The 25,667-nt window shown below is 37.6% G+C and overlaps 1 protein-coding gene and 1 non-coding gene across 3 annotated transcripts in view; both read right to left on the bottom strand.

Annotated features, from left to right (window-relative positions):
- LOC114216115 (ABC-type organic anion transporter ABCA8-like) overlaps nt 1-25,667 on the bottom strand; it is a 57,759-nt gene that overhangs the window by 11,254 nt on the left and 20,838 nt on the right. The window contains exons 14-27 of one of the 2 annotated variants that reach the window (XM_088027259.1): nt 25,431-25,569; nt 24,745-24,835; nt 21,504-21,643; nt 17,927-18,046; nt 16,854-17,052; nt 14,952-15,118; nt 11,729-11,862; nt 10,576-10,713; nt 8,011-8,118; nt 3,777-3,950; nt 3,469-3,582; nt 1,591-1,737; nt 695-736; nt 150-241 (exon numbers count right to left, since the gene is read on the bottom strand). In XM_088027259.1, coding sequence (XP_087883385.1) covers nt 150-241; nt 695-736; nt 1,591-1,737; nt 3,469-3,582; nt 3,777-3,950; nt 8,011-8,118; nt 10,576-10,713; nt 11,729-11,862; nt 14,952-15,118; nt 16,854-17,052; nt 17,927-18,046; nt 21,504-21,643; nt 24,745-24,835; nt 25,431-25,569 — 1,805 coding nt within the window. Of the gene's footprint in view, nt 1-149; nt 242-694; nt 761-1,590; nt 1,738-3,468; nt 3,583-3,776; nt 3,951-8,010; nt 8,119-10,575; nt 10,714-11,728; nt 11,863-14,951; nt 15,119-16,853; nt 17,053-17,926; nt 18,047-21,503; nt 21,644-24,744; nt 24,836-25,430; nt 25,570-25,667 lie in introns of both variants that reach the window. The other variant, XM_088027260.1, reaches the window with a different exon arrangement.
- Nucleotides 7,204-7,310, bottom strand: LOC114216339 (U6 spliceosomal RNA). Its single transcript, XR_003610761.1, has one exon. It is a non-coding gene; the product is annotated as a U6 spliceosomal RNA (small nuclear RNA).

The following is a 25,667-nucleotide window of genomic DNA, read 5'->3' as shown; positions in this document are numbered from 1 at the left end:
GATTTAGGTACCTGGATCTCTATTTTTTGTATTGGCATATGGTTGTTACCTCAGACTTGGCAGTTCTTTACTGATTGTTAATTTATGCATGAAAAAAATTTTAAGTATTAATGACTGAAATAAAAGAAGCCAATTTGATTTCTCCCAACCTAAAGAAGGGATCCTTCCTCATTGGTTTCTTTCCAAACTTCCATTCCAGACATCGAAGAATAAAAAGGAAGATGATAAAATGCAGGAACGGCTAGGAAGAAAGAGAGAGAGAGATGCATGATTAGAAGCACTCCAAGAAAAATGTTTCACATCAGAAGTGAATTAGAAGTAGTCGGACTTCTCCAAAGATACAGTTGGAAAAACCATTACGAATTTCCAATGGTCTATTTTAAAATTGTGAAACTATCAAATTCACTTTCAATCTTGTTTACGGGGCATTGGAAACAAATATAATTATGGAATACCATTACTTTATGCCACTTCTGCTAATACTGGTACAGTGTTTTCAAAATTTGGGAAGCATATTATCTGGTCAATCTTTAGAGAAAAATTTGTTCTGTATTTTACAAATACTTTATCTCCATGGGCTACAAATATCCATATGCTTACCTTCATAAAAAAGAGTTTCACTGTGTGTACAGGAATTAAAAAGACTCAGTATAGTAAAAGACACGAAGATTGTTAAAGACAAGTGTGTTCTTACAATTAAGAATACCAGAAATAGCCCTGTACTTCTGGATTCTTCCTTCTGGAGATAAAATATGAACACCTGCAAAAGGAAAAAAACAATGGTTAAATAGGAAGTTTTTTGGTTTCATGAGTTTTATCTATATAGTTGTGAACTGACCCGCTGAACGGTCCTACTAACACGTGCACTGATTTCACCATGGGTATTGGTAGATGTCTATTCCAAAATGTGTAGCAAGAGGTGGTATTCCTTCCTCCCAAGGTCTACGAGGTACTTGCTTTTATCTGAAGCAGTAAGATTCAGCAACTACTCCTTACCTGGTGAGACAATCTTGGGTATCTGTGTTAGCCTCCCCAAATAACGAGAGAGCAACAGTGTTTTCTCCTTATCCCCCAGAGCTTCATATACCCTCCCATGTCCATTGATCCTTCAGAAGGCCCCTTCCTTTTTTTCCCTCCCCTTTCCCCGTCTTCACTCATGTACTGCATCTTCGTTCCTTTCGTAGAAGTCCATACTTCTACATCTCTATCTATATAGTTGTAGAAGCTGGTACTTCCACATCTCTATCCACATAGTTGTAGAAGCTGGTACTTCTCTATCTAGAAAAAAAGGGGGGGTGGATATTTTATTCCTATTGAATGCCTCTCTAGAATCTTGAGATCCCGAAGATTAGGGGTATTTCATTCACCTATTTGCTGCTCTATTTCCCACCACCTATTACCCTGTCTCCCCACACATGGACCAGGACCAGGTTTTCTAACACGATTCAGCTGGAGCACACTGCCCTATCTAGAAGAAATTCAACTGGAATCCATGAGGTAGAAATCTTTAAATGCCATGTATATTCAGCATTGGAGGAGAGCCCCAAACCCCAAGCATAGCTTCCACAACTGGTTAAGAGTTCCCAGGACACTGGGGCAGACAGCAGCATTACTTACCTGAAAATATAAGAACATACAGCCAATTAACGTGGCGTGTGGTACTAAAAAGGTGACACAGTACAGTGCGACATGTCCATAGTGTTCAAACAGCAATACAAACACAGAGAAGATGGTGATCTAAAGAAGATATGAACATGCATGTTAACCACTCTGCATTTCCATGCATGCTCCAAATTGAGATGGCTCATCTTGAGGATATTCCTAAGAATGAGACAGGACTGGATAAATCTAGGATCTGATAGATAACTTACTTTCATTACAGAAAAGGAAGAAAGTTGGCATTATATTGATTTTGGAGGTAAAATTAGCAGATAAGCAATAATCAGAGGCAACACAAATTGACATCTCCTGGGGATGATGCATCGGCAACAGAGAAGACTTCTGTTAGGGACACCAGTGGGGAAAGAGAAGCATGGAGCAACCCGGAGTGGCTTCAGTGGAAGTACTCAAATTCAAAATTCAGGGATAAGAGAGAGTTACAGGGACAAGGGGAGCTCTCAGACGTTTTCTTCTAGAACATTGCAATGATAAAAGCTTCCTAACAGTTTTTGTACTTCTTTCTGTTACGAATTACCATTTTTATGGCATTCAGCATATTCTTCCTAAAAGTATATTTCTTTCTTTCTTCTTTTTTTAAAGATTTATTTATTTATTTGAGAGAGAGAGAGCAAGCGAGTGGGGGATGGGGTATAGAGAGGAGGAGAATCTCAAGCAGACTCCCCACTGAGCGTGGAGCCGGATGTGGGGCTTGATCTCACGACCCTGAGATCAGGACCTGAGCTGCAATCAAGAGTCCCCTGCTTAATCAACTGAGCCACCCAGGCGCCCCTAAAAGTATATTTCTGATCGAATTTCTGTTCTGCCCTCTAAGCTTCCACGGCTTCCCATAGCCTATAGAATAAATTCTTGAGTGCATCATTAAAGGCCAATGTGGTTCCAACCAATATTTTTATCATAAGTAGGGCCACGCCCACGCTGCACTTTGTTCTCTTCCCTTATCCGTGCCAGATTATTACCAGTTCTCAGGATAAGCCTGGACCTTCTCCCCTGAGTTTCTGTTCATTCACTGACTCGTCAGTCTTCTCTGGCTACTAAAATCTTACTCTTCAGGTTTCAGTTCCTCAAGGAAATCTGTGCTCTCATTTTCATGAGTTAATCTTTCCCTTCTCTGGTTGTCATAGAGACAATCTTTTAAGAGGAGATAATCTTTTGCTTATCACTTTGCTTTAGTAAGTGGCTATTTAGTTCTCTGTTTACCCTCTGAGTGCCCTCTCAGGGTTGAAACTGTCTTATTTTTTTCTGCATTATCGATCTTCGTTTGTGACACATTGTTGGAAGCCAACTAATATTTGTTGAAATGATAATTTACTTTTTGGCAGTTGAAATGACAGGAAATCAGAATAGATACTAGGAGATAACACATATTTTTCCTTCCTAATTTAGATAAAATAAGTGTTGCTTTTATGGAATTAATTCTAGTAGAGTATGGAGAAGTAGTTTCTAGTTTTAACTATGCTAGCAACAATATTTATAATCCTGTATTATCTTTGTGGAGGTCTTTGGGCTTGTTTCTTTTTCAGTAAAAAGAAGACACAAATGGCTTCCAGGTTGCCTTCTAGCAAACACTTTATGGTTCTAGAAACAATTTAGCCACTTTTAAAAGAGACAAGGGTAGAAATTAGGAAGAGGAAAAAGGTGCAGACTTTGAAAAGGATCCTACCTAAGGAAAACAAAATACTATAGACTGTAATACTAATTTTTCACTCTACTGAGGGCACATTTTAAAGTACTGGCTCAGAATTGTATATTTAAATGCATAAAATGAATGTTCACAAGAAATATACTTACCATACAGAAGCAAAAAGACCAAATGCCACTATTTCTTTTCCCCTTGTGAAAAATGAATGAAATTACATATGTCAAGAAGATAAGGGAGGCGGCATAGCCAACCGCGCACAGGATCTGAAATCAACAGGAATGTTTAGTTAAAGACAAATGCACTCTAAGAAAACGTTAGGGCCCAGAAGATTGTTAGAGCACAGGGTTCTACAGTTATTTCATTTATGACAATGTAACTAACAACGTGAACAGTTTGCCCCTTCAACTGTTTTCATTAAATCATACAGGGTATTTGTTCTATGAAGATGGTCACTTACTTGTATAATCTGATTTACCACTGTAAATAGAGTGTCTTGGGCATTTAAACCGTAGTCCATCAAATACATAAGAAGGAAGATCAAGCAGTACACCGGAACATCCACCAGCGCCTGCCCACACCAGTATGCAGAAGGGAAGAGGCCCGAAACCCATAGCAGGGACTGAGCTTTGCTCTGATTAAAAAACAGCAAAAATACAAAGTGGCATTTCAACTTGAGGTTTAAGAAAATATGGCTTATGTAAGGAAACATTCAAACAAAATTTTCATTTGTAATAGGTCTGCATCATGCTATAAGCATCATCTGGACCAAGGGATACGGATAGTTCCAAGCATAAGTGGTCAGTTTGCTGGTTTGATTAACAACACTGATGTTCATCACACACCTGGTAGAAATATGTGAAGGAAGAGCTAAGTGTAATCAAGGCATTAACGCTGCAGGAAACAATACAGAGATTAATGATGTATGGGAGCCTAAATCAAATTACATCTCAGACAGGAACCTCATTTGGCTAATCAGAGACTATCAGCAAATTAACTATTTTTTTTAAAGATTTTATTTATTTGAGAGACCAAAAGAGAGAGAGAGAGAGAGAATGATTGGGGGAGGGAGAGAGAGAGAAGCAGACTCTCCACTGAGCAGGGAGCCCGACATGGAGCTCGATCCCAGGACCTGGAGATCATGACCTGAGCCGAAGGCAGACCCTTAACAGACTGAGCCACCCAGGCACCCTGAATTTAATTATTTTTAAAAGAAAAAATATATTCAAACTTGTTTAATTGTTTATTATAATTGTTTAATTTGTGCCAAACCCCACATCACTTGATAAGTAATCTTAAAATACGGGATTTGGCATGTTTATTCAGAGAATGACAAGGAATACAAGATACATGATATTTATGAATGTAATAATATTAATGTATGTATGCATAAATATTTGGATGGGTAATAAATATTTGAATGCGTGCTATGTCAAAATGACCCCAATGCATCATTTACTTATAACGAAAAGAATAAAGCAATTTTATATGTATATAAGAATACGTATTATTTTATATATTTATGTAGAATATAATAATAAATAAGGTATAGTATTTTATATCTATAAAATATATCATCTTTGGGGAGAGACTTGTGCTGTCTCTTTGTATATAATAAATATATATATAATATTATTACATTCATAAATATTATGTATTTTGCATTCCTTGTCATTCTCTGAATAAACATACTAAATTACATATTTTAAAACCACTTATCAACTACTTAAAAATACTTAACTACTTATAAATAGTTAAATTCATTTGCTGGTGGTCTCTGATTAGCTAAATGAGGCTCCCGTCTTAGATGTAATCTGACCTAAGGATACGTATCAAAATCTCCCAGCATAAGCCTGTTCGGTTTGCATGACTGACAAGGTTCTGGTGCTGGACTGATCTGTGGGTGAAGCCATGAGAGGGACGAATTGTGGTTTTAGGTTACTGACGGAGCACCTGAGTGCGTGGTGCTGCCATCTATGGGGGCAGGAAATATGGAAGGGGGTACACATTCAAGAATATCATAAATTCAGCTTTGGAGACATGAAGTTTAAGTCTGTGATGCTGCTCCCAGTAGCGACCCTGAGAAGGGAGTTCGGATCAGCCCTTGAGGTAGTGTTAGAAATTAGAGATCTGGGCTGGGGTAAAAGCTGTGAGTGACGGGTTAGGTAAAGGGGGTTGGAAGCCCTCGGGTTCGATGAGCTTGCCAAAGAGAGAATGACTCTAGCAAGAGAGAGCTAAGAGATGAGCTCTGAGGGGTTCCAGAATTTAGACACAATGGGGAAGAATTAGAAGTTCCAACGGAGGCAGACGGACAGTGGCCACGGTGTTGGGAGAACCATGATAGAATTGTGGCCAGAGAAAGAGAGTGTTTGTGTTTCCCATGGGAGACATTTTTAAATTAGGACTGTGTTAACACCAGGATGACTGACAGTCACATCAGGCCAGCAAATGGCATTCCCCAAGATTCCTGGAGGTTCTACACTAGGAAGAGAAGAGGACATTTTCTGGATAGCACACCCTTCCCTTGGACAACAGAATTGCTTGGGAGAGGGAGGAAGTTTGAAACAGATAAAGATGGTTATGCAAGGTCATTTTGTGTATTAAGTTACAAAAATGGAACCATTAAAGGATATTTTATTAGGATCTGTAGATAAAACTAACGCAAGTTGGCCTGGGTTAATTAGTCATAAATTTACCACCCTGTGACTGCCACTCAAAATTTGTCTCCACCCAGAACTACTGAATCAGAATCTTCACCTTACAAGATGCTCCAAATATGTGTAGATACATTAAAAATTCATTGGGATTAATGAAAGAGTGTCTGTGAATGAACATGTATAAACAGATTGTCAGTTAAACATTGAAATTTATTTTTTATCTAAGTTCTCACATTTTCAAAATACCATTTTCTTTTATTTCAGTCATCTCTTTTTCATTAACTTTTTTTGAAATGTAATTTTGAAACAATAAAAAAATATCCCTGTTAAGTATAGAGTTGCATGGGGTTTGACAAGTGCATGTATTCTTGTCTCACACTCACAATCAAAGTATAGAGCATTTTCATTACCCGCCACCCCCCAACTTCCCATGCTCCTTTGCAGTCAATAGCCTTTATCACTGGTTGCAAGAAACCACAGGTCTGCTTTCTGTCACTACGAATTTATTTTACCTTTCTGAGAATTTCCTAAAAATGAAATCATTCAGGATTTACTCTTTTCTGTCTTCGCTCCCTCAGTGTAATGGTTGTGAGTTGTACCTATGCTGATGCAGTTTTAGTTGTTCCTTCACAAGAATTTATTTATCAGTTCACAGCTTGATGGAAATTGGGGCTGTTTCAGATTGTAGGCTATTATGGAATAAAGCTACCAAGAATGGTAATGTACCAGTCTGTATGTGGAAAGATGTTTTCTTTTCTCCCAGGTAAATACTTAGGAGAGAAATTCTGGACCATACAATAAATGTATTTTTAATTGTATAAGACAGAGCCCAAAAGTGATTGTGCATTTTACATTCCCGCCAACAATGCATAAGAGTTCCAGTGTCTCCATATCCTCACAAACTTGATATTTTCAGTCATGTTAATGTTATTCATTTTATTTAATGAGCAGAGGGACTTCATTGGAGCTATTTTCCTGATTACTCATGATATCAGCCATCTTTTTATTGGAGCATTTTCCTTCTATATATCTTCTTTGGTGAAGTGTTTGTTCAAATATTTGCCCATCTTTAAAATTAGGCTATCTTTTATTACTGAGGCTATATTTTATTAAAATTAGGCTATCTTTAAGATTAGGCTATCTTTTATTGCCCATCTTTAAAATTAGGCTATCTTCTATTACTAAGAGTTCTTTATATTCTTGACACAAATCTTTCTTTTCTTTTTTTTTTTTAATATGGAATGCTTCACAAATTTTTGTGACATCCTTGTGTAGGGACCATATTACTCTTCTGCGTATCTTCCCAATTTTAGTTTATGTGCTGCCAACGTAAGCACGATATAAGGCTTTTGTTAGATGTATGAGTATTGTGAATATTTTTCTCCCAGCCCAAAGTGTTTTATTTTACTATTGGTGTTTTACAAAGAGCAAAAGGTTTTAACTTTGATGAGTTTCAAGTTCTCATTTTCTTTGAAGGTATATGCTTATTCTGTCCCATCTAGGAAATAACTCCCTACCACAAAATCCATGATTTATTTCAAAATAATTTTCTGTATGGCGTGAGGTAAGTGTTGAGAACATTCTTTTTTCCTCATACCAATATCAGGTTGTTCTGGTAAATTTTGCTGAATTCCCTGGGAGTTTTACTGAAAATCAACTGAGAATACCTGAATTGTCTATTTCATTTCATATGCCCATATGACTCTCTTAAATAAATACAACACATTCTTCATTCCTATAACTTTGTAGTAAGCTTTGAAATCAGAAGCATAATTCACCCAACATTGTTTTTTCCTTCTTCAGTTATTTTGTCTATTCTAGGCTCTGCATATCCATGTAAATTTTAGAATCATTCTCTATCTGTAATCTATTTATTTATCCCTATATTTATAAAGACTTAAAAAAATTTTATGTCTTAGGACTTACTGCTGAGTTGGCTGCTCTATTAAACATGTATAAATAGCCCTAAGGAAAATCTTGTAATTTTATTACTCTTCAGCTTCTATTCATACAAAGTAATGAAGGTTTCATTATTACCTTATAATCATCAATGCTGCTCATGGCAATATAAGGAGTACATGAGGATATCAAAATCAACCAGGGCATGGAATATCCCTGGAATTCATATGGATTACTCCTTCTGTCCTGAAAATGCAAAGAATACAATGAGCTGAATAACAAATTCAAAATTTGGTTTTCTGGAATACATTTTTAAAAATATTAAACTGATGATATATACTCCTGCCTTAGGTCCCTGTAGAGGTTCCCAAACTCTTTCATTATCCATCCAATTTTGAAGCTTAACTCTTGGCTTTCTATCCAAATTCATAGATAAGGAAAATGACTCAAAGAAGGTGAATGAATTGATAACTCAACACAGTTGGAAAATAAAAAAGGAGTAATATTTGTCATTTTCTTATGTTATGCTTCTAAAATTTATTCTGATGCTAAATAGTAAATAATGATCATTCCCAGTTGAAACATTCCATTTTTAACTCCTATTTAATTATTTCAAATGGGATAGCTTGAGTGAAAAAATCGTATCAGATGTTTTATGGGCAGAGTGATACTAAGTATCTTTCTAGGTACACCATGAGACCAGCTAAATATTGGTTGAGGATTCAAAAGTAGAGATGAAGTACAGTACTAGAAGGGGAAGTGAAATCTCCAAGAAAAACCTTTGCACTTGGCTACACATATTGTTGCTCCTGTTTGGAACAATCTTTGAGGACAGAGGATTCACAGACTGCCCTGAAAGCAATTCCCATGTTACTTATATGATCCACATAGGTGTTGTTTGATTACACATATTACTGAAAAAAAGTTATTATAAGCAGAGTCTGGTCGTTTTCAGCCTGGCCATTAGAGGCCCACTTGCTAACTACAGAAAGGTGAGATTTAAGCTTATTGACAGGATCTTTTCAGAATACCTTACATGCTGGGTAGGTTCAGGACTCAGTGGTAAGTCCGTGACTTTGAACAGGAAAGACACAAGGTCTGAAACTACAGAAAACTCTTACTTGAGCAATGAATGGGTAAATTCAAATAGAACAGGAAATGAGCTGCTGGAGATATTAAAGTTCAAATGTTGGGCACATAAGTACAAGATCAAACAAAGTGATTGGTATCAAACTCTTCGCAGCTAAAACAGAATGTTTTCATAGATGGAAGCTCAAGGTAATTTGTTCAATTTGTAGCCTCCCTCAGAAATCAGAAAATTGATAGGAGGTTAATTAAACGAACCATAGAATACGTTCTAAAATTAATTAATACTTGATGGAGAATTAGAACTTTTTGCTTTAATGATTTAGCTTCTTACATATTCTTAATGAAAGGGATTTTCATTTTCTGAACACACCATGAGGTATGTTGTGAGAAGCCAACTCAAGATCTTGCAGGAGTGTATAAAAATAATGGTGGGTTCATTTTATATACACATGAGTAACTGGTTCTTGGCCATATATATTATCATAAAACCTTACACTGGGATGGAATATAGATAATTTGCTGACCTCTGACATTCATTTATGCATTTAACAAATAAATTAGTGCTTATCATGTTCCAGGCCCTATCTCAGGTACAAAATATTATGTAGTGTTAAAAATACATGGTCTCGGGCGCCTGGGTGGCTGTCGGTTAAGTGTCTGCCTTCGGCTCAGGTCATGATCCCAGGGTCCTGGGATGGAGCCCCACATCGGGCTCCCTGCTCCGCGGGAAGCCTGCTTCTCCCTCTGCCCCTCACCCCACTCTCATGCTCTCTCTCACTCTCTCTGTCAAATAAATAAAATCTTTTAAAAAATTACATGTTCTCTGTGTTCAAAGAACTCTCTAAGAGGAAGAACTATATTTAGGAAGTAAGAAAAAAGGAATAATTACAAACTCTAACAGGTATTCTGGTTTCTAAACTTACAAAACTGTATACAGTCTAATCACCTGGGCTTTTTTTTAGAAATAAGGATTTTTCCCCCCCCCCCCCCCGGGTATGAAAAATCTGGTTTGGTAGGTCTAGGGTTGGCTCAGATAATGAGTATTTATTACAAGGAACTGGAGTAATTTTAATGTAACCAGTCTGCAATTTTGGCCTGAACTTTGTCCTAAATTGTTTCCTCTTGTAGCCTTTCTAAAAGTACTAATAAGACTTCAATTTCTTCTCTTTTCTTTTCCTCTCTGTTCCCCTCCCACCATCCCTCCTTCCTTTCTTTCCTTCCATCTGTTGTTATTTTTGTGCTAGTCTCAGAGCTGCATGAGTTCAATTTCATTACCTCACATTCTCTTTGAAAAATATTTTGTTAGTTCTGTTTTGCATTTAAAAAACTGAAGCTCAGGGGCGGCTTGGCTGGCTTAGCTGGTAGAGCGTGTGACTCTTGACCTTGGGATTCTGAGTTCAAGCCCCACGTTGGGTGTAGAGATGACTTAAAAAATTGAAGCTCTAAAAAGTGTATTGATTTTTCAAAACCGGGAGCTAGCATGAATACAAATGGTAATTTATTATGCAGTAGTTTACTCAACAAGAGTGAGATCACAGCACTTAAAAGAGTGATCGGGGAGATCCCTGATGGAGGAGAGTCCAGATCCTGATGGAGGAGAGTCAATATACTTACCCTTAAAAATGTACTTCTGTCAGTTTGGATATGTGCTGATGGTGTAATCATTCCAAGTAGCGCATTACTAATAATATCCATAAGAACCGGGAAGCAATTTAGTCTTTTGCTATTGCATGCTAATGAAAATCTGTAATTCTAAAATATAAAAAGTAAGGTTATAAATTCTCAAAGATCTTCATTTTTTTTTTGCTGAAGAGGTCAAAATTCAATATTTTGATGAAAAGATCATGTTTTAAAAATGATGTCAAAAGACATGTATCATATGACCTCACTGATATGAGGAATTCTTAATCTCAGGAAACAAACTGAGGGTTGCTGGAGTGGTGGGGGGTGGGAGGGATGGGGTGGCTGGGTGATAGACATTGGGGAGGGTATGTGCTATGGTGAGTGCTGTGAATTGTGCAAGACTGTTGAATCACAGATCTGTACTTCTGAAACAAATAATGCAATATATGTTAAGAAAAAAAAAAAGAAGAAGACAGCAGGAGGGGAAGAATGAAGGGGGTAAATCGGAGGGGGGAGACGAACCATGAGAGACGATGGACTCTGAAAAACAAACTGAGGGTTCTAGGGGGGATGGGTTAGCCTGGTGATGGGTATTAAAGAGGGCACGTTCTGCATGGAGCACTGGGTGTTATGCACAAACAATGAATCATGGAACACTACATCAAAAACTAATGATGTAATGTATGGTGATTAACATAACAATAAAATTTAAAGAAAAAAATGATGTCAAATAATCAAAGCAAAAAACAAACACTGTGTAAGTAAAACAAAACATATATGTAGGCTGTATCTAAGCCACCAGACATCTGGCTTAAGGCTAGAATCAAGTATTACTGTTTAAGAATAAAACAGAGGTTTCAGAATATATGTATTATAAAATCACGGAGAGGAATCTGAGTTCTTTGGACTCAAATATGCACTTGACAGTGGCTATGATATAGTATTTATTTTGTTAATACACACAATTTGTATTGGTAGACAATGATTAAGATATGAATTATTCATCATATTACTACCATTCACTAAGTAATAAAAGCAGTATTTGTTTTTCATTTTGTTTCCTAAAGGGGAGAACCGAGTACACTGATATTATATTAGCTTTTCCACACCTCCGGGAAACATTATGAAACAGAGACCAGCATACCTTTGTATTACCAGATACTATGATGGCTCCATTATAAGATGGGTCATCCAGGCCATTTTTAGTTCCAAATATATCCACTTCCAAAGCTATGTTCTGATGCTCCACAGAACGTATAAAATCATCAATGCTTGTCCCTAAGTTGTAGTTAGGTATATCACAAAACTTAGAAAATCAATATCAGGTTGTACAGTGAAATTATAATTAATGTCATTATGTGATTCTTACTGTAATATGGACTGTCAGGATATTTTTCCACATAAGGACATACTTGCTACTGTGAATTAAAAGTCTATTCACTTATGCAGTTTACTTTATAATGTTTATTTGCCTCTGATTACTGCTAATGTGAAAGGTAAAAGTCTTTTTTACCACCATATGGCATTTGGACTAGATATATTCCCCTAGAATATTGCAATGAGTGGCCGTAACAATTAAATCTCTAGTAACTAACCACCAAAATTGCTAAATCTCACTTCACTACTGCTACATTATTAACTGACTTTCAAAATGTGTCTTGAAACAGCAAGACAACTTGCTGGATGAAGGCATGGAGAGGTTCGTGGGCCTTCCCCTAGAAAAATAACCATAACTTGTGAAAATTACTAAAAATCCAACAAGTTAAAATCTCTTGACTGTCTTAAGGGCATAGAGAAAGTGGAAAAAAAACCCCACACATTTATTTAAGAAAATCTAATAAATCTGGGGAAGAACACTAAGAAACTGGCATTTGAGCCAAAAACCTGTACCTTCACTCCCTGTCCTTGATTAGTATGACAGAAGCTCCACTCTGACTGTATTTAGCCCAGAACTTGTGCCTACAATAGAGTTTCCATCTTATGAGTAGAGAATGGATGGAAGAAGAGAACTCCAGACCTCTCACTGCCTGGGATGGACTTTCTGCAACACGGGACTGGAAGGAATGAGAGACGTTGGCGGCCAGCCCCTTCTAGGAAGATAACTGGATAGCCATTGAAGTTGCATCCCTTCCTCACACCATACATGAAAATTAACTCAAAATGGATCACAGACCTACATATAAGAACTAAGAGTATAAAAACCTTAGAAGAAAATATGTAAATAAATCTTTGTGATCTTGGGGTTAGGTAAAGCTCACTAAGATGTGACACCAAAAGCACAAGCAAGGGAAAAAAATAAGTTAGACCTCATAAGAATTAAAACATGTTTCAAGGGACACCGATGAGAAAATACAAAGGCAATCTGCAGGATGAAGTGAAATATTTGCAAAACATTTGAAGTCGATTCTCATTATTAATGGTACATATATTCTCTAATGTCACCACAAACACTGAATTAGTGAATTCTTAATTATTGCTCTGAAAGGAAACACAAAGTTAGTTTCCTGTGAGCCTCTGGTCACAACAGTTTCTCTGACCAATCAATGTATCACCATATTTTATATATGTTTTGGTGTATATGTTATTGATTCATTAACACTGACCTCACAGCCAACAGCACTATAACATCATGCCTGAACAAAATTTATTTAACACATGTATTTTCTCTGTAAGTTACCTCACAGCTTTCCCTACTTAGGGACACTGGAAAGCACTTCCACACTATTCTTGGGGCCATTTTCAACAGCAAAATCACCAAAAAAAATCATGAAAATGTCAAAAATATGGCACTAAATAGACCATAGAAAGAATATTTATGTACAGTATGAAAGCTGAAACAAGAAGGCAGAGTATCACTACCTCAGCTGGAAATTGTGCATCAGGTGACTCAAATTTTTCAGTTCTCTGAGCATGTCTGTGAATGACTATGAAAGAACCATGAGAAACATGAAACCATGTTTCAGGGTCACAAATAAATTTTACTGACTAGACAAGTTTACAAATACAGAATCTCTGAATAGTGAGGATTTATTGCATCTAATACGAGACATGTATCTAGAATACATAAAGAACACTTGGGACTCAATAAAAAGGACATACAACCCATTTTTTAAAAAGACCTTTCTCCAAAGATAGATATACAACTGGTCAGTAAGCACATGAAAAGATGCCTAAGGTCACTAGCTATTAGCAAAATGCAAATCAAACCACAAGATACTACTTGATTCAGGGCACCTGGGTGGCTCAGTCAGTTAAGCGTCTGCCTTCGGCTCAGGTCATGATCCCAGGGTCCCGGGATAGAGCCCCGCATGGGGCTCCCTCCTCAGCGGGAAGCCTGCTTCTCCCTCTCCCACTCCCCCTGCTTGTGTTCCCTCTCTCGCTGTCTCTCTCTCTGTCAAATAAATCAATAAAATCTTAAAAAAAAAAGATACTGCTTGATTCACACTAGGAGGGGTAAGACAAAAAAAGAAAATAACACGTTTGGGTGAAAATGTGTAGAAACCGGAATCCTCACAAACTGCTAGCATAAAAATAAATTGGGGTAGTCACTTTAAAAAAGTTTGGCTGTTCCTCAAAAGATTAAATATAGTCACCATATGATGCCACAATTCCATTCCTGGGTTTCATCAACGAGGTGAAAAAAAAATACATTCATTCAAAAACTTGTACATGGATCTTTATAGCAGTATTATTCACAATAGCCAGGAATATACCCATCATCTGGTGAATAATAAATAAATGTAGCATATTCATACAACAGAATATTATTCCACAATTAAGAGATTAAATACTGAAACATGCTACAACATGTATGAACCTCGAAAACATCACGTTAAGTGAAAGAAGTCAGTCATAAAAGATCAGACATTGTATAATTCTGCTTATATCAAATGTCCAGAGTAACAGAGCCATAGAAACAGAAAGAAAATTTGTGGTTTCTCCAAGCTGGGGACAGAGCGAATGGGAGTAAGTACTCACAAGTATGGGATTTCCTTTTGAGATGAAAATGTTCTAAAATAAGTTGTAATGATGGTCACACAATTCTGTGAAATACACTCAAACCCACTGAATTGTACATTTGGAATAAGTGGAATAGCACGTGAGTTATATCTCAAGCTGTTACAAAATTCTTTTTTTGATACAAATGCTTTCATCTTGCACCAGCTGCCAGAAAATTTATTTCTCCTCGGCAAATCCTCTCCTAGTTCCTTCTACATTTTGGGCTTGTATTCATCATCCTCAAGCCTCATGAGCAGTTTTATGCTGAAGAAGTCCAAAGCTCATTTTTCTCTCTCGTGTTTTATGTTGTCTATGTAACCTTCATAACAGTGAATGCATTTAGGAATGGAGTATTCACCCCATCTCACCTGTTTTATTGATGATCAATAACTGAGTGAGAGGATCATGTGATTGCTGTCCTGGAGCAAGGAAGTATAAACGAGGAGAAAGGTCCCAAGTGTAGCTCTTTTCATATATTTTAGTGATGATATTCTTCAAAAGAAGAGGGCAAATTCCAACTCCTAGAATCAAGAGCCTACACAGAAGAAAAGGGCCAGCATGAATGCAGTCATTTCAGAACCTTTCAGAACTGTCCGAGCAGATGATGATGTGATGAGACCAAAAGATTATGAAAATTAAACCTAGAGCTCTCTGACTCACTTTTTGAGTATTTTGCCCTTTTCCTACCTCTTAATTAAAGATAACAAGATGGAGATTTATCCTTTGCTCACTTCTCTTGTTACTCTCTGGCTATTGCATATCCCACACGGTTTCAAGGGGCAGGTGTCCTTTAACTGCGCCTGCAGATTCGGTTTCTCTCCTGAGACGCCAGTTCTTTGCCCCCCCTTCCCGCTAGTTAATCCATCTGCGCTCGGTGCTCAATTTTCTTCACATCTACTCCTCTTCACATGGTCCCTATTTCTGTTAGTGAGAGCAGAATTTCTTTAGTCTCCAGACTCAAATTTTCAATTATTCTTTACTCTTTATTCTCCTGTATTCTCCATTTCAAATAGGTTGAATTTTTTTTTTTTAATTTGAGAGAGAGAGAGAGAGAGAGAGAGAGAGAGAGAGAAGGCATGAGTGAGGTGGGGAGGGGCAGAGGGAGAGGGAGAGAGAGAGAATCCCCAAGCAGACTCCCTGCTGAACACAGAGCCCAACACAGGACTTGATCTCATGACCCTGAGACCATGACCTGAGCTGAAACCAAGAGTTGGACGCTTTACCGACGGAGCCACCCAGTCACCCCTCAGTTGAAAATTTTTATTGTTCTTCATATTTTACTTCAAAACTTTTCTCTATTCCTAATTTCTAATTTCACAATATTACATCTTGTTTGAATTCTTGCTAAATGCCTGGCATCTGTCCAGGCTCTGTTACACAGGGTTGCCAGATTAATAATAAAGGCTTTTCTTAAATCATGCTCTCTCCTTGTCAAAGGTTCTCAATGAATTCCCATTACTTATTTTGTAAGTATTTATTGAGACCCTATAATATCTTTTTGATGCTTAATCAAAGTATTCATAGACCAGGTACTGATTGACAGCCAGACACAAGGTGCCAATGAGAGGTAATGTGAATCTGAGGAGCAGGGACAGTAACCACCGTGCACACAGAATGAGGGGCGCCTGGGTGGCTTAGTCAGCTAAGCAACTGCCTTTAGCTCAGGTCATAATCCCAGGGTCCTGGGATCGAGCCCCACATCGGGCTTCTTTCTCAGCAGGGAGCCTGCGTGCTCTCTGATATATAAATAAATAAAATCTTAAAAAAAAAGGAAGTATGGAGGGTGAACTAGCATCACTTAAGAGGGCTGGTGGGAAGTTATGACATGTAGATGAGCGCAAGTAGAACCCAGTGGGAGAGTCAGGACATCCAGGGAAGAGTCAGGAGCATTACTGTATAGTATCCAAAATAAGGCATTGGCATATGGATATGCTAGGGGAAAAAAAAAAATCCACATCCTAATGTTTCAGTCACCTACCCTAGTGGAAAACTTGAAAGAGACGGAATAACACAGGAAAATTACATTACTTCAACTTTTTCCTGAAAATGGCCTCCAAAAACATTATAAATTTCCCCTGCTAGAATGCCGACAGGTAACCACTGAAATCATTTACTCAACTGGGTATTATTCCTTATCCAGTTTTGTAGGTGCAGACATGTGTTTTTATTTTTTGATCGTCTTCTCTTGTTTTAACATCTTAGATTTGTCTTTTAATGTATTGACTGGAAAAAAAACAAAACAAAACTGCCTGTGGCCCTCTGACACTCACAGAGATAAGAGAGCTTTTCTTTCATGCTTTAACTTCAAGAAGCGAACCCGTGCAACCGTGCAGAGTTGCTGTCTCCAGAGAGCCAGGCCCCCTATTGTCTTTGTCATCTCATTGAGTGAACTGAGAACTTGTTCCGTCTCAACAAGCCTCTCTGTGTCTCTGGTTCTTTCTGCCTGTGCTTCTCCCAACGTGGCAATATCTGCAAAAACAAAACAACAACAACAAAAAAACAATTCATAAAACCCCACTTCAGATGGACATTATAGAGCTCATCGGAGGAGTTGTTTTACCAATGATATCACAGTCTTCTGCGAAACTGTAGGCATTATGTGGTGCAAGGGAATCTTAGATCATTTGGACACAGACAACACATTAAAGAGGTTACGATGAATATGCAAGATCACATAGTGCCCCCCCAGGCACCCCAGAGACTGTCACCTCTCTTACCAAGAAAAGAATACCTGCTATACTAACATACACTACCACATACATTAATGGAAGTTCTGGAAGGAGAGTTGGGAGAGAAAGGGTCAGCAAGTACAGTTGAAAAATTAATGGCTAAAAACTCCCCAAATTTGATGAAAAACATTAACCACACATATAAAAAGCTCACCAAACTCCCAGCAGGATAAATGCAAGGAGATCAACACCTAAAGACATCAGAGTGAAGCTGTCAGACAAAAACAGAATCTGGAAAGCAGCAAGAGAAAAACAACTCACCTTCCACAAGGGATTCTCAGTAAGACCTAAAGCTGACTTCTCATCAGAAACTGAGGAAGCTAGCAGGCAGTGAGAGGACGCAATCAGAATGCTTGAGAAGAGAGACTGAAAAATCAGTGTTTTGTCTGAAATTGCTCTTGGGAAGTGGGATGAAGGCAGCGAGCCCTGGTTAGAAGAAAATGGGCCATCCCTAATAACAAGGCAACATTGGCAGAAAAGGTAACAAAAGTCACAGGGACGCATTTTGGTTTTATTTATCCCTGTCTAGGAATGGACTTGTGTCTTACGGAAATATATACGGCATGAGGTGTTGTGAATACCGTTACATGGTTGTGCTCATGCATTTTAGTTACCTGGTTCATCCACAGCTGATTTTCCTTCCAGTTTCAGGAACACTTCGTTCAAGGTTGTCATGGAAACACCGTAATTCTCAATCCCCAGGCCAGGACGTCTATCCAGATCCTCATAAAGTGCTGCAGAACACACACACAATAGCGAATCAAAACAACAAAAATCACAAGTGAGCTGAGGACAACCTTTCAAACTAAAAAGCACAAATATATGAAGTCATACCTGTGATAGGTCAGACATTTTAAAACTCATATTTCCTAATAAGGAATGTTATTCTTCAAATCCTGTCTGTTATTTTTAATTGTATATTGTGTTACAGCCCATATATTAATTAACTCGAATTAATTGAAGACTCCTTTCCAGAGCCACCTGTTTTAACCGACCCAAAGGAAAGAACTAATATTTTTGAGAATTAGTTGCATGGTGCAGAAGCTTTTTCAGTTCAGAAAATATCTGCTAAAGGAAGGACATAAATTATAAATCCTTTTTTTTTTAATTTCAGCTTTTGACTGTGGAAGAAAAAATTCACAATTCTCACAGAGAATGCACAGCTGACTCAGGGCATCTTGGAATAGTAGGAAAGTGGCAGCCAGTCTCCCGCTAGCAATTCTGTTATCCACTCATTCCTTAGTTTGTTTACCAAAAAATACTTCGGGTATTCTTACAACAATGAACAATGTCCCTGCCTACATGGATCTGAATAATAACAGTTAATTCAATGAAGCTTGAATAAAAACCTAATTTTAAACCCTAGTATGATTATAGACATCCTGAAGATTCCATGTGCAGCTTCTTGTTGGACAAAAGGGTAAGTTAAAGGCTTTCTGTCTTGGTGAGAGGAACATATACAGAAAAGCAGAAAAGAAGATTCAAACTGCTAATGAGCATTATGTGTCATTCTTCATTTCACCTAAAATTTTACAGACTTCCTCTAAATTATAGCTAGTATGAAAACACATTAATTAGGGTTCAGTTAGCATTTTGCCTGATGGCTCTAAGGAATACTTGGTGCTGTTACTGTAAAATGTATATTTGAATGACTTTGTGGGGTAATTTAAGTGTCTGTTAACCACACTTAAGGGCCAGGCTAATGGCTTCAAACACCCAACATGGCCCTCATTTTACCCCATTACCAGGGAGCAAATCTTCTGAATGACATACATAATAAGTAAACTTTTTCTTTCTTTTTGAATTAAACTTTTTTTGAGATTATTTTATTTTATTTTATTTTGAGGGAGAGAGAGTGAGAGGGTGTGAGCAGGGGGAGGGGCAGAGGGAGAAGGAGAGAGAATCCCAAGCAGGCCCCACACCCAGAGCAGAGCCCAATGTGGGGCTTGATCTCACGATCCTGAGATCATGACTTGAGCCAAAATCAAGAGTTGGACGCTTACCCAACTACCACCCAGGTGTCCCTTGAGATAATTGCAGATTCACATGGGGTTGTAAAAAATAATAGATCTGTACCCTTCACTCAGTATCCCCCCCCATGGTAATATCTTAAAAAGCCAGAGTAGGATATTACAACTATGCTATTGACATTAATACAATCAAGATACAGAACATTTCCATCACCACAAAGATCATGCTACCCACTGACAGCCACACCCATTGCTCCTGACCCATCTTCTCCCAACCCATGGCAACTACTAATCTGCTCTCCATTTCTAGAATTCTGTTATTTCAAGAATGTTATATACATTGAGTCCTACAGTATATAAACTTTGAGAACTGGCTATTTCCACTGAGAATAGCTTTCTGAATATTCATCAAGGTTGTTGCATATGCCAGTCAGTAGCCTGTTCCTTTTTATCATTGAGCGGCATTACATGTCATGAATGAACTACAATTTAACCATTTACTTGTTAAAGGACATCTGGGTCCTTTCAGCTGTTGTCTGTTCCAAATAAAGCTGCTACAAACATTCATGTACCAGTTTTTGTGTGAATATGTTTTCATATCTCTAGGATAAATGTCCAGTAGTGAAATGATTCAGTTGTATGGGAGTTGCGGGAACTGCAAGCTTTTCCCCAGAGTGGCGGTGCCATTTTACACTCCGATCAGCAATGTATGCGTGATCCATTTTGTCCACATCCTAGCCAGCATTGGATATGATCACTGTGTAAAAAAAAATTTCTTTAGCCATTCTGCTAAGTATGTAATGAGATCTCATAGTGGTTTTAATTTGCAGTTCCCTACTGACATATGATACTGCACACCTTTTCATGTGTGTCTCTGCCACCTATATGTCATCTTCAGTGTCTCTTCTTATCTTTTGCCCATTTTCCAATTAGGTTGTTTGTTTTTTACAGTTGAGTTTTCAGAGTTCTTTATATGTTCAGATACCAGTCCTCTGTGACATACATAGTTTGCGAATACCTTCTCCCAATCTATAGCTCATTCTGTCATCTTCTTAACAGGATCTTTCACAAAGCAATTTTTAAATTTTGATGGAGAACAACTTATTATTTTTTTCCTTTCATAGACTGTAATTTTGGTGTCCAGTCTAAGAACTCTGCCTAGTAGTAGATCCTGCAGATTTTCTCTTATTCATTTAAAAAAAATGTGGTTTTACATTTTACATTTAAGTCCATGATTTACATTAAGTTAATTTCTGTATAATAAGGTGGGAGATTTAGGTTAAGGTTCATTTTTATGCCTGTGGATCTACTTGCTCCATTTGTTGGAAAGGTTATCCTTTGTCCATTGAATTGCTTTTCCACCTTTGTCAAAAATCAGTGAGGCATATCTGTGTAGGTTTATTTCCGGGTTCTTGAGTCTGTTCTATCTATCTTTGCATTGATCACTCTGCCAATAACACATTATCTTGATTATTCTAGTTTACATAATGCTATAACTCACTCCCCTGACTCTCCACAGAGTGGCCTGACCAAAACCACAGCTGCCTGCTTCGAAAGAGTTGATGGGGGCACTCAGAATCTCTGACTGGGCTGATTTCTGGGTGTCTTCTCCTGCAGAAAGCCAATCTTTGAAGACTAGAAGAGGTGCCTGCTTTATCTAGTGCATTGGCATCAACACAGAGTGTCAAGGAAAATGAAAAATCAGTGGAAGATGTTCCCGAAAGGGAAACAAGATAAACCTCCAGAAACAGACCCTCATGAAATGAAGCTATATGATTTACCTGACAAAGAATTCAAAATAGCTGTCATAAAAGAAAAGAAAAGAAAGCTGTCATAAAGTAAACTTTTATGCATTGGCCTAAAAACCCCAAAGTCATCACAAAAGTCTTATTAAGAGAAGAATCATGGGGCTGTTTGTAATGGTTAAGCCAGAGGTTTTTAACCATTTGTATTCATTCACAGTTATGAACACTAGAATATTTTGCTATGTACTACAAAGGGAATGAATGACTAAAAAAGCTTCCCAAATACCCAGACACTGTAATGCAACTACAAGAATATAGTATTTCTCACTGTAGATAAAATCATCCAGTTACTGTATTATTCTTTGCATCATGTTTCAAATAGCTGAACACATTGTAAGCTCTCAATATATAGGAATCATCATTATTACTATGAATATTATTTACATATTTCATTTCATAGTGTTCTTGTACATTACCTGGAAATCTATTTGTTCTTTCTAAGGGCAATGTGTAGACAAGTTTTCCTTCACTTTCTGCTGATAATTTGGCATCAGGGATGTGCTGTTTAATAAGTGATGTTATATTTTCCTGAACATGCATTTCTTTCAACTGCAAACTGGTATTTGAAAAAAAAAAAAAGATCTATGTTATTTGACATGGTCTCCAGTGGCATGAGGAAAATTACTAACTTCTAGGGGACAAAGAAAAATCAATTAAAATCCAATGCAAGAGATAGGCCATTCAAACATGAAATGAGAGGACAAAAAAATCAGATCATATAAATGTAATGGGAGAAAGCAGGGGCAGCAAATCAGAACTACTGGTCAGGCATTCAGGTTATGATGCCCAGACAAGGTTGGTACTCACTCAAGTCCTTAAAAGGAGAACAGTGGCAGAATACAGATAACAGGGACACAACCAGGACTACAGAAAATGGAAAATGGTGTGGATTTTTCAAAGGGAGTTAATAGGATTATTGCATTGGGCAAGAAGAAGGGATTTTTGATAGGCAAAGACACAAAGCAGGTTCAGTTACTTAATTTACTCTTTCATACATATTTATTGTTATTAGTATGTGACAAAAACATCCCTAAATGCTGAGGGTACAATGGTGAATAAAAGAGCATTGCCCTGCTCTTATGGAGTTGACTGTCTAATAGGGAAACAGGGAGAAAACAAATAAACAAACAGATAAAGAAATGATTAAAAATAGTAGTACGTGCTATGAAGGAAATGGGTTATAGATAGAAATTAACTGTGAATGAACGTGGGTATGGTTTGTTGAGATCACTAATTTTTGCTTTCTTTGTATGCTAAACTCAGAACTTTGACTAAGAACAAACAATCATAGAGAAAACCAATCTATCCATTTAAAAATACCATGGATAACTCCCCAGTGTAGGAAAACAAACAAAAATGTATTAATCAAGATTATAAAGTATGTAGTGGACAAACTATCAGTAGTGGCTTGGCTTCTAACCCTGGTTTTGCCATTTGAAATGTATTACTTAACCTATTTGGACACTTTGCTCATTAGCAAAAATGGAATAATGATTCCTAACATCTAAGGTTGTCCTAAGAACAGAATAATAGTGATGTTTGCACTTAGCAAGTCCTTTAAAAATGCCTATTTTATTTGAGCAAATGCTTATATTGAAATTATGCTATTTACTCAAGTATTAAGAACATCTGAGAATATATGCTATTTTTAGAAGCCGTGAAACCCACTGAGGGAATGAAGCAAAAACCAAAAAAATCATAGTTGTTTTCCTTGATGTTGCTGCCCCCTTGAAATAAGAACAATTTAAGAAATACTTCTTGGTCACTTATAAGAATTTGTGTGGGGCACCAGAGAACAGTATGAGCAGTGCGTGTATCATCTCTCAAGGAGTGTATAGCTTGGAAATGGAGGTCAGCAAACTTTTTCTGAAAATGACTAGGTTATAAATATTTCAGGCATTGCAGGCCAGTAGATCTCCACTGCAATTATTCAACACTGCCATTGCAATGTGGGAGCAGTCATAGGCAATATCTAAACACGTGGGTATGTCTATGTTCCACTCAAACATTATTTACAACAAAAGGAAATGGGCTGGATTTGGCCCGTGGATCATAGTTGGCTGACCCTGATTTAGAAGAAGAAATAAGGCAATCAAACAAAGTATTGTCCAGGAGCCCATGAAGAGACTTGTGAATTGGGCAGGGATCCTGATGAGCATTTTTTATTTTGAGAACACGTTCTGTTGCCATGCTGTGCGCTAGGCACCGTGTCATTTACTTTTCTATAACCTTTACTTGCAGCTGGGAATTGTTATTCCCACTTCATAAGTGAGAAAACTGAGTTTCAGAGAGTTTAATTAATTTCCAAGAAGCAATTCAAACAACGTGGCTTAGGAAATGAAATATTGGAACAATACAAAGAGCTGGAAGATTAATAAAGACTATGTGAGATGGCGTTCAAATAGTGCTTTAGGACTTGAACAGGCGGTAATGGGTCCAAGAAAACTGCCAAGCTCAGTAAATAACCTCAAACAAGGGGAAATGTAGGTCACGCTAGGACATATGCAATGAACAATGAATATTTTATTTTTGACTAAAGGATATTGAATTGGCTAAAGGCAAATAATAAGGAAATCATGATAGGGTGGGCCACCACCAGCATCACATGACTACAAAATTTGGATTCCAATGGGTAAAATGGAACCATTAAAGTTTTTTTGTTTGCTTGGTCTTGTTGTCATATACATTTTTTCTTTTTAAGGTATAGATGGTCTAAATCAGACCTGTACTTTAGACAAACTGATCAATTCATGAACAAATTAAAAATTAATTTAAAATATGGATATGGATACTAGTCTTCAAAGTTAGAAACATCCGGGTTAAATTCCTGGCTCTATCATTTATGAACCTAGGGAGACCAAATGTTTATCTGTAGAGTAAAAGTAACAAGAGTTTCTATCTCAAAAGACAAAAGATTTAAATAAAGTAATAAGTATCTTATCTCTGAGTGACTCAATAACAGCTAGAATATGCTACTATTCAACATAATGACAAAAATAAAATGAAGAGTATGGAAAGAAGAGGAAACACAAGAACAGAGTGTAGCCGGGAGGAGGAGAAGCAAGGAGCCCTACTTAGACCGATAAGAACAGATACTAGGTTAACAGGTCGGGGCGAGAGGCGCGGGGTGTATGAAACAATGTGTCAGTTGTGAAAGTTCCCTTTATACAAACTTTCCTTAACAAACAATGTGTTGTAGATATATTTTCTATCGCATTTATCTCAACTTTTAAAGTTATATTGTATTTTCTTCTTTTCTTTTTTTTGCGGGGGAGAGAGAATGCACACACATGTGTTTGGAGGGCGCTGGAGGGGCAGAAGGAGAGGGCGAGGGAGAATTTTAAGCAGCCTCCATGCTCTCATAACACTGAGATCATGACTTGAGATGAAATCAAGAGTTGGAGGCTTAACCGACTGAGCCACCCAGGCGGGCACCCCAAAGTGATCTTAAATTTTCAATCTCTAAAATCTACCAATCGATATCTCTCATATACACACAGCAATTCCATATAGGTACACAAGTATCTCCACCAATGTATATGCAAACATCTATGTGTAACAAATCAAGAGTTTCTCATGTGTTGTAATGTGCTGCATCAAGCATCATGCCTCCTCTAGCTCATTTCTCATTTTCCCAGCCTCCTTACGTGGCTCTACCTTAAGTGATATCCAATGCCCCATTTCTTCTTTAGGAACAGAGAAGAACCTGCACACTTCAGCCTCCCATTGGAGAGAAACACTTTCCTATCTGAAAAGTAAGAAGCAAAGAAGAAAGCTTGTTAAGAAGTCACCCATTCTTTCCCAAGAAAAGACAGGTAATCATGACCCAACTCTAATTTAGGATCATTTGCATGTTCAAATCCAGGGCTTAATAAAGGCTCGCTGAAACAGGTACCCTTTAATCTTATTGTATACTTCAGGCTATTGTTTTGCTATCCAGCCAGCCAGGGAGGTTATGTGCATAAGTCTCCTAAAATAGACTCCCATTACGTTATTTATTTTAATGGACCAGACACCAAAATCATTTGAATATTTCAAGTTGGTTTGCCTTAATTTTGTGTAAAAGGATTAATGTATTAGAATACAGACTCTCACTTCACAATAATTGACTTTCCTGGCAGATGATACCCCTGTGTAATCAAATGATAAAAAATTCGAGGAGATAAATGGAAAGGGTTGGGAGTGAGACTCTTTGGGCCCAGTTCACATCACTACCATCGGTCCAGACTGCCAGCTACAGCTAGATGACCACATTATAAAATACAGCTGCTCAGAATACCAATCCATATTTCTCAAGTCTCATAAAGACCTCATCAGGACACTTAGGGGAAATCAGCAGATACCAGCCAGGATGTCAGCCTCATCCATGAACTGGGTACTGAAGAGGATCACACGGTCTGCTCTCCGCTCCTTCAGGAGGTTCCAAACCTGGTGCCTTGAAAAGGGATCCAATCCAGCAGTTGGTTCATCCAATAGGAAAACCTACCAAGGATGGATGTATATAAAGGGTGTTTCCAGGAAAAGTGCAGGTCTTCCAGAAAACATGCAGAAACCATATTACTTACATATTTAAAAGGATA

The sequence above is a fragment of the Eumetopias jubatus genome, unplaced genomic scaffold (genome assembly GCF_037043125.1).
Source record: "Eumetopias jubatus isolate StellerSeaLion01/CBP00866 unplaced genomic scaffold, mEumJub1_p1.0 scaffold_10, whole genome shotgun sequence".
Taxonomy (NCBI): Eukaryota; Metazoa; Chordata; class Mammalia; order Carnivora; family Otariidae; genus Eumetopias; species Eumetopias jubatus.
The sequence above is the reverse complement of the archived record's forward strand: the minus strand, read 5'-3'. Positions and strand labels throughout refer to the sequence as shown.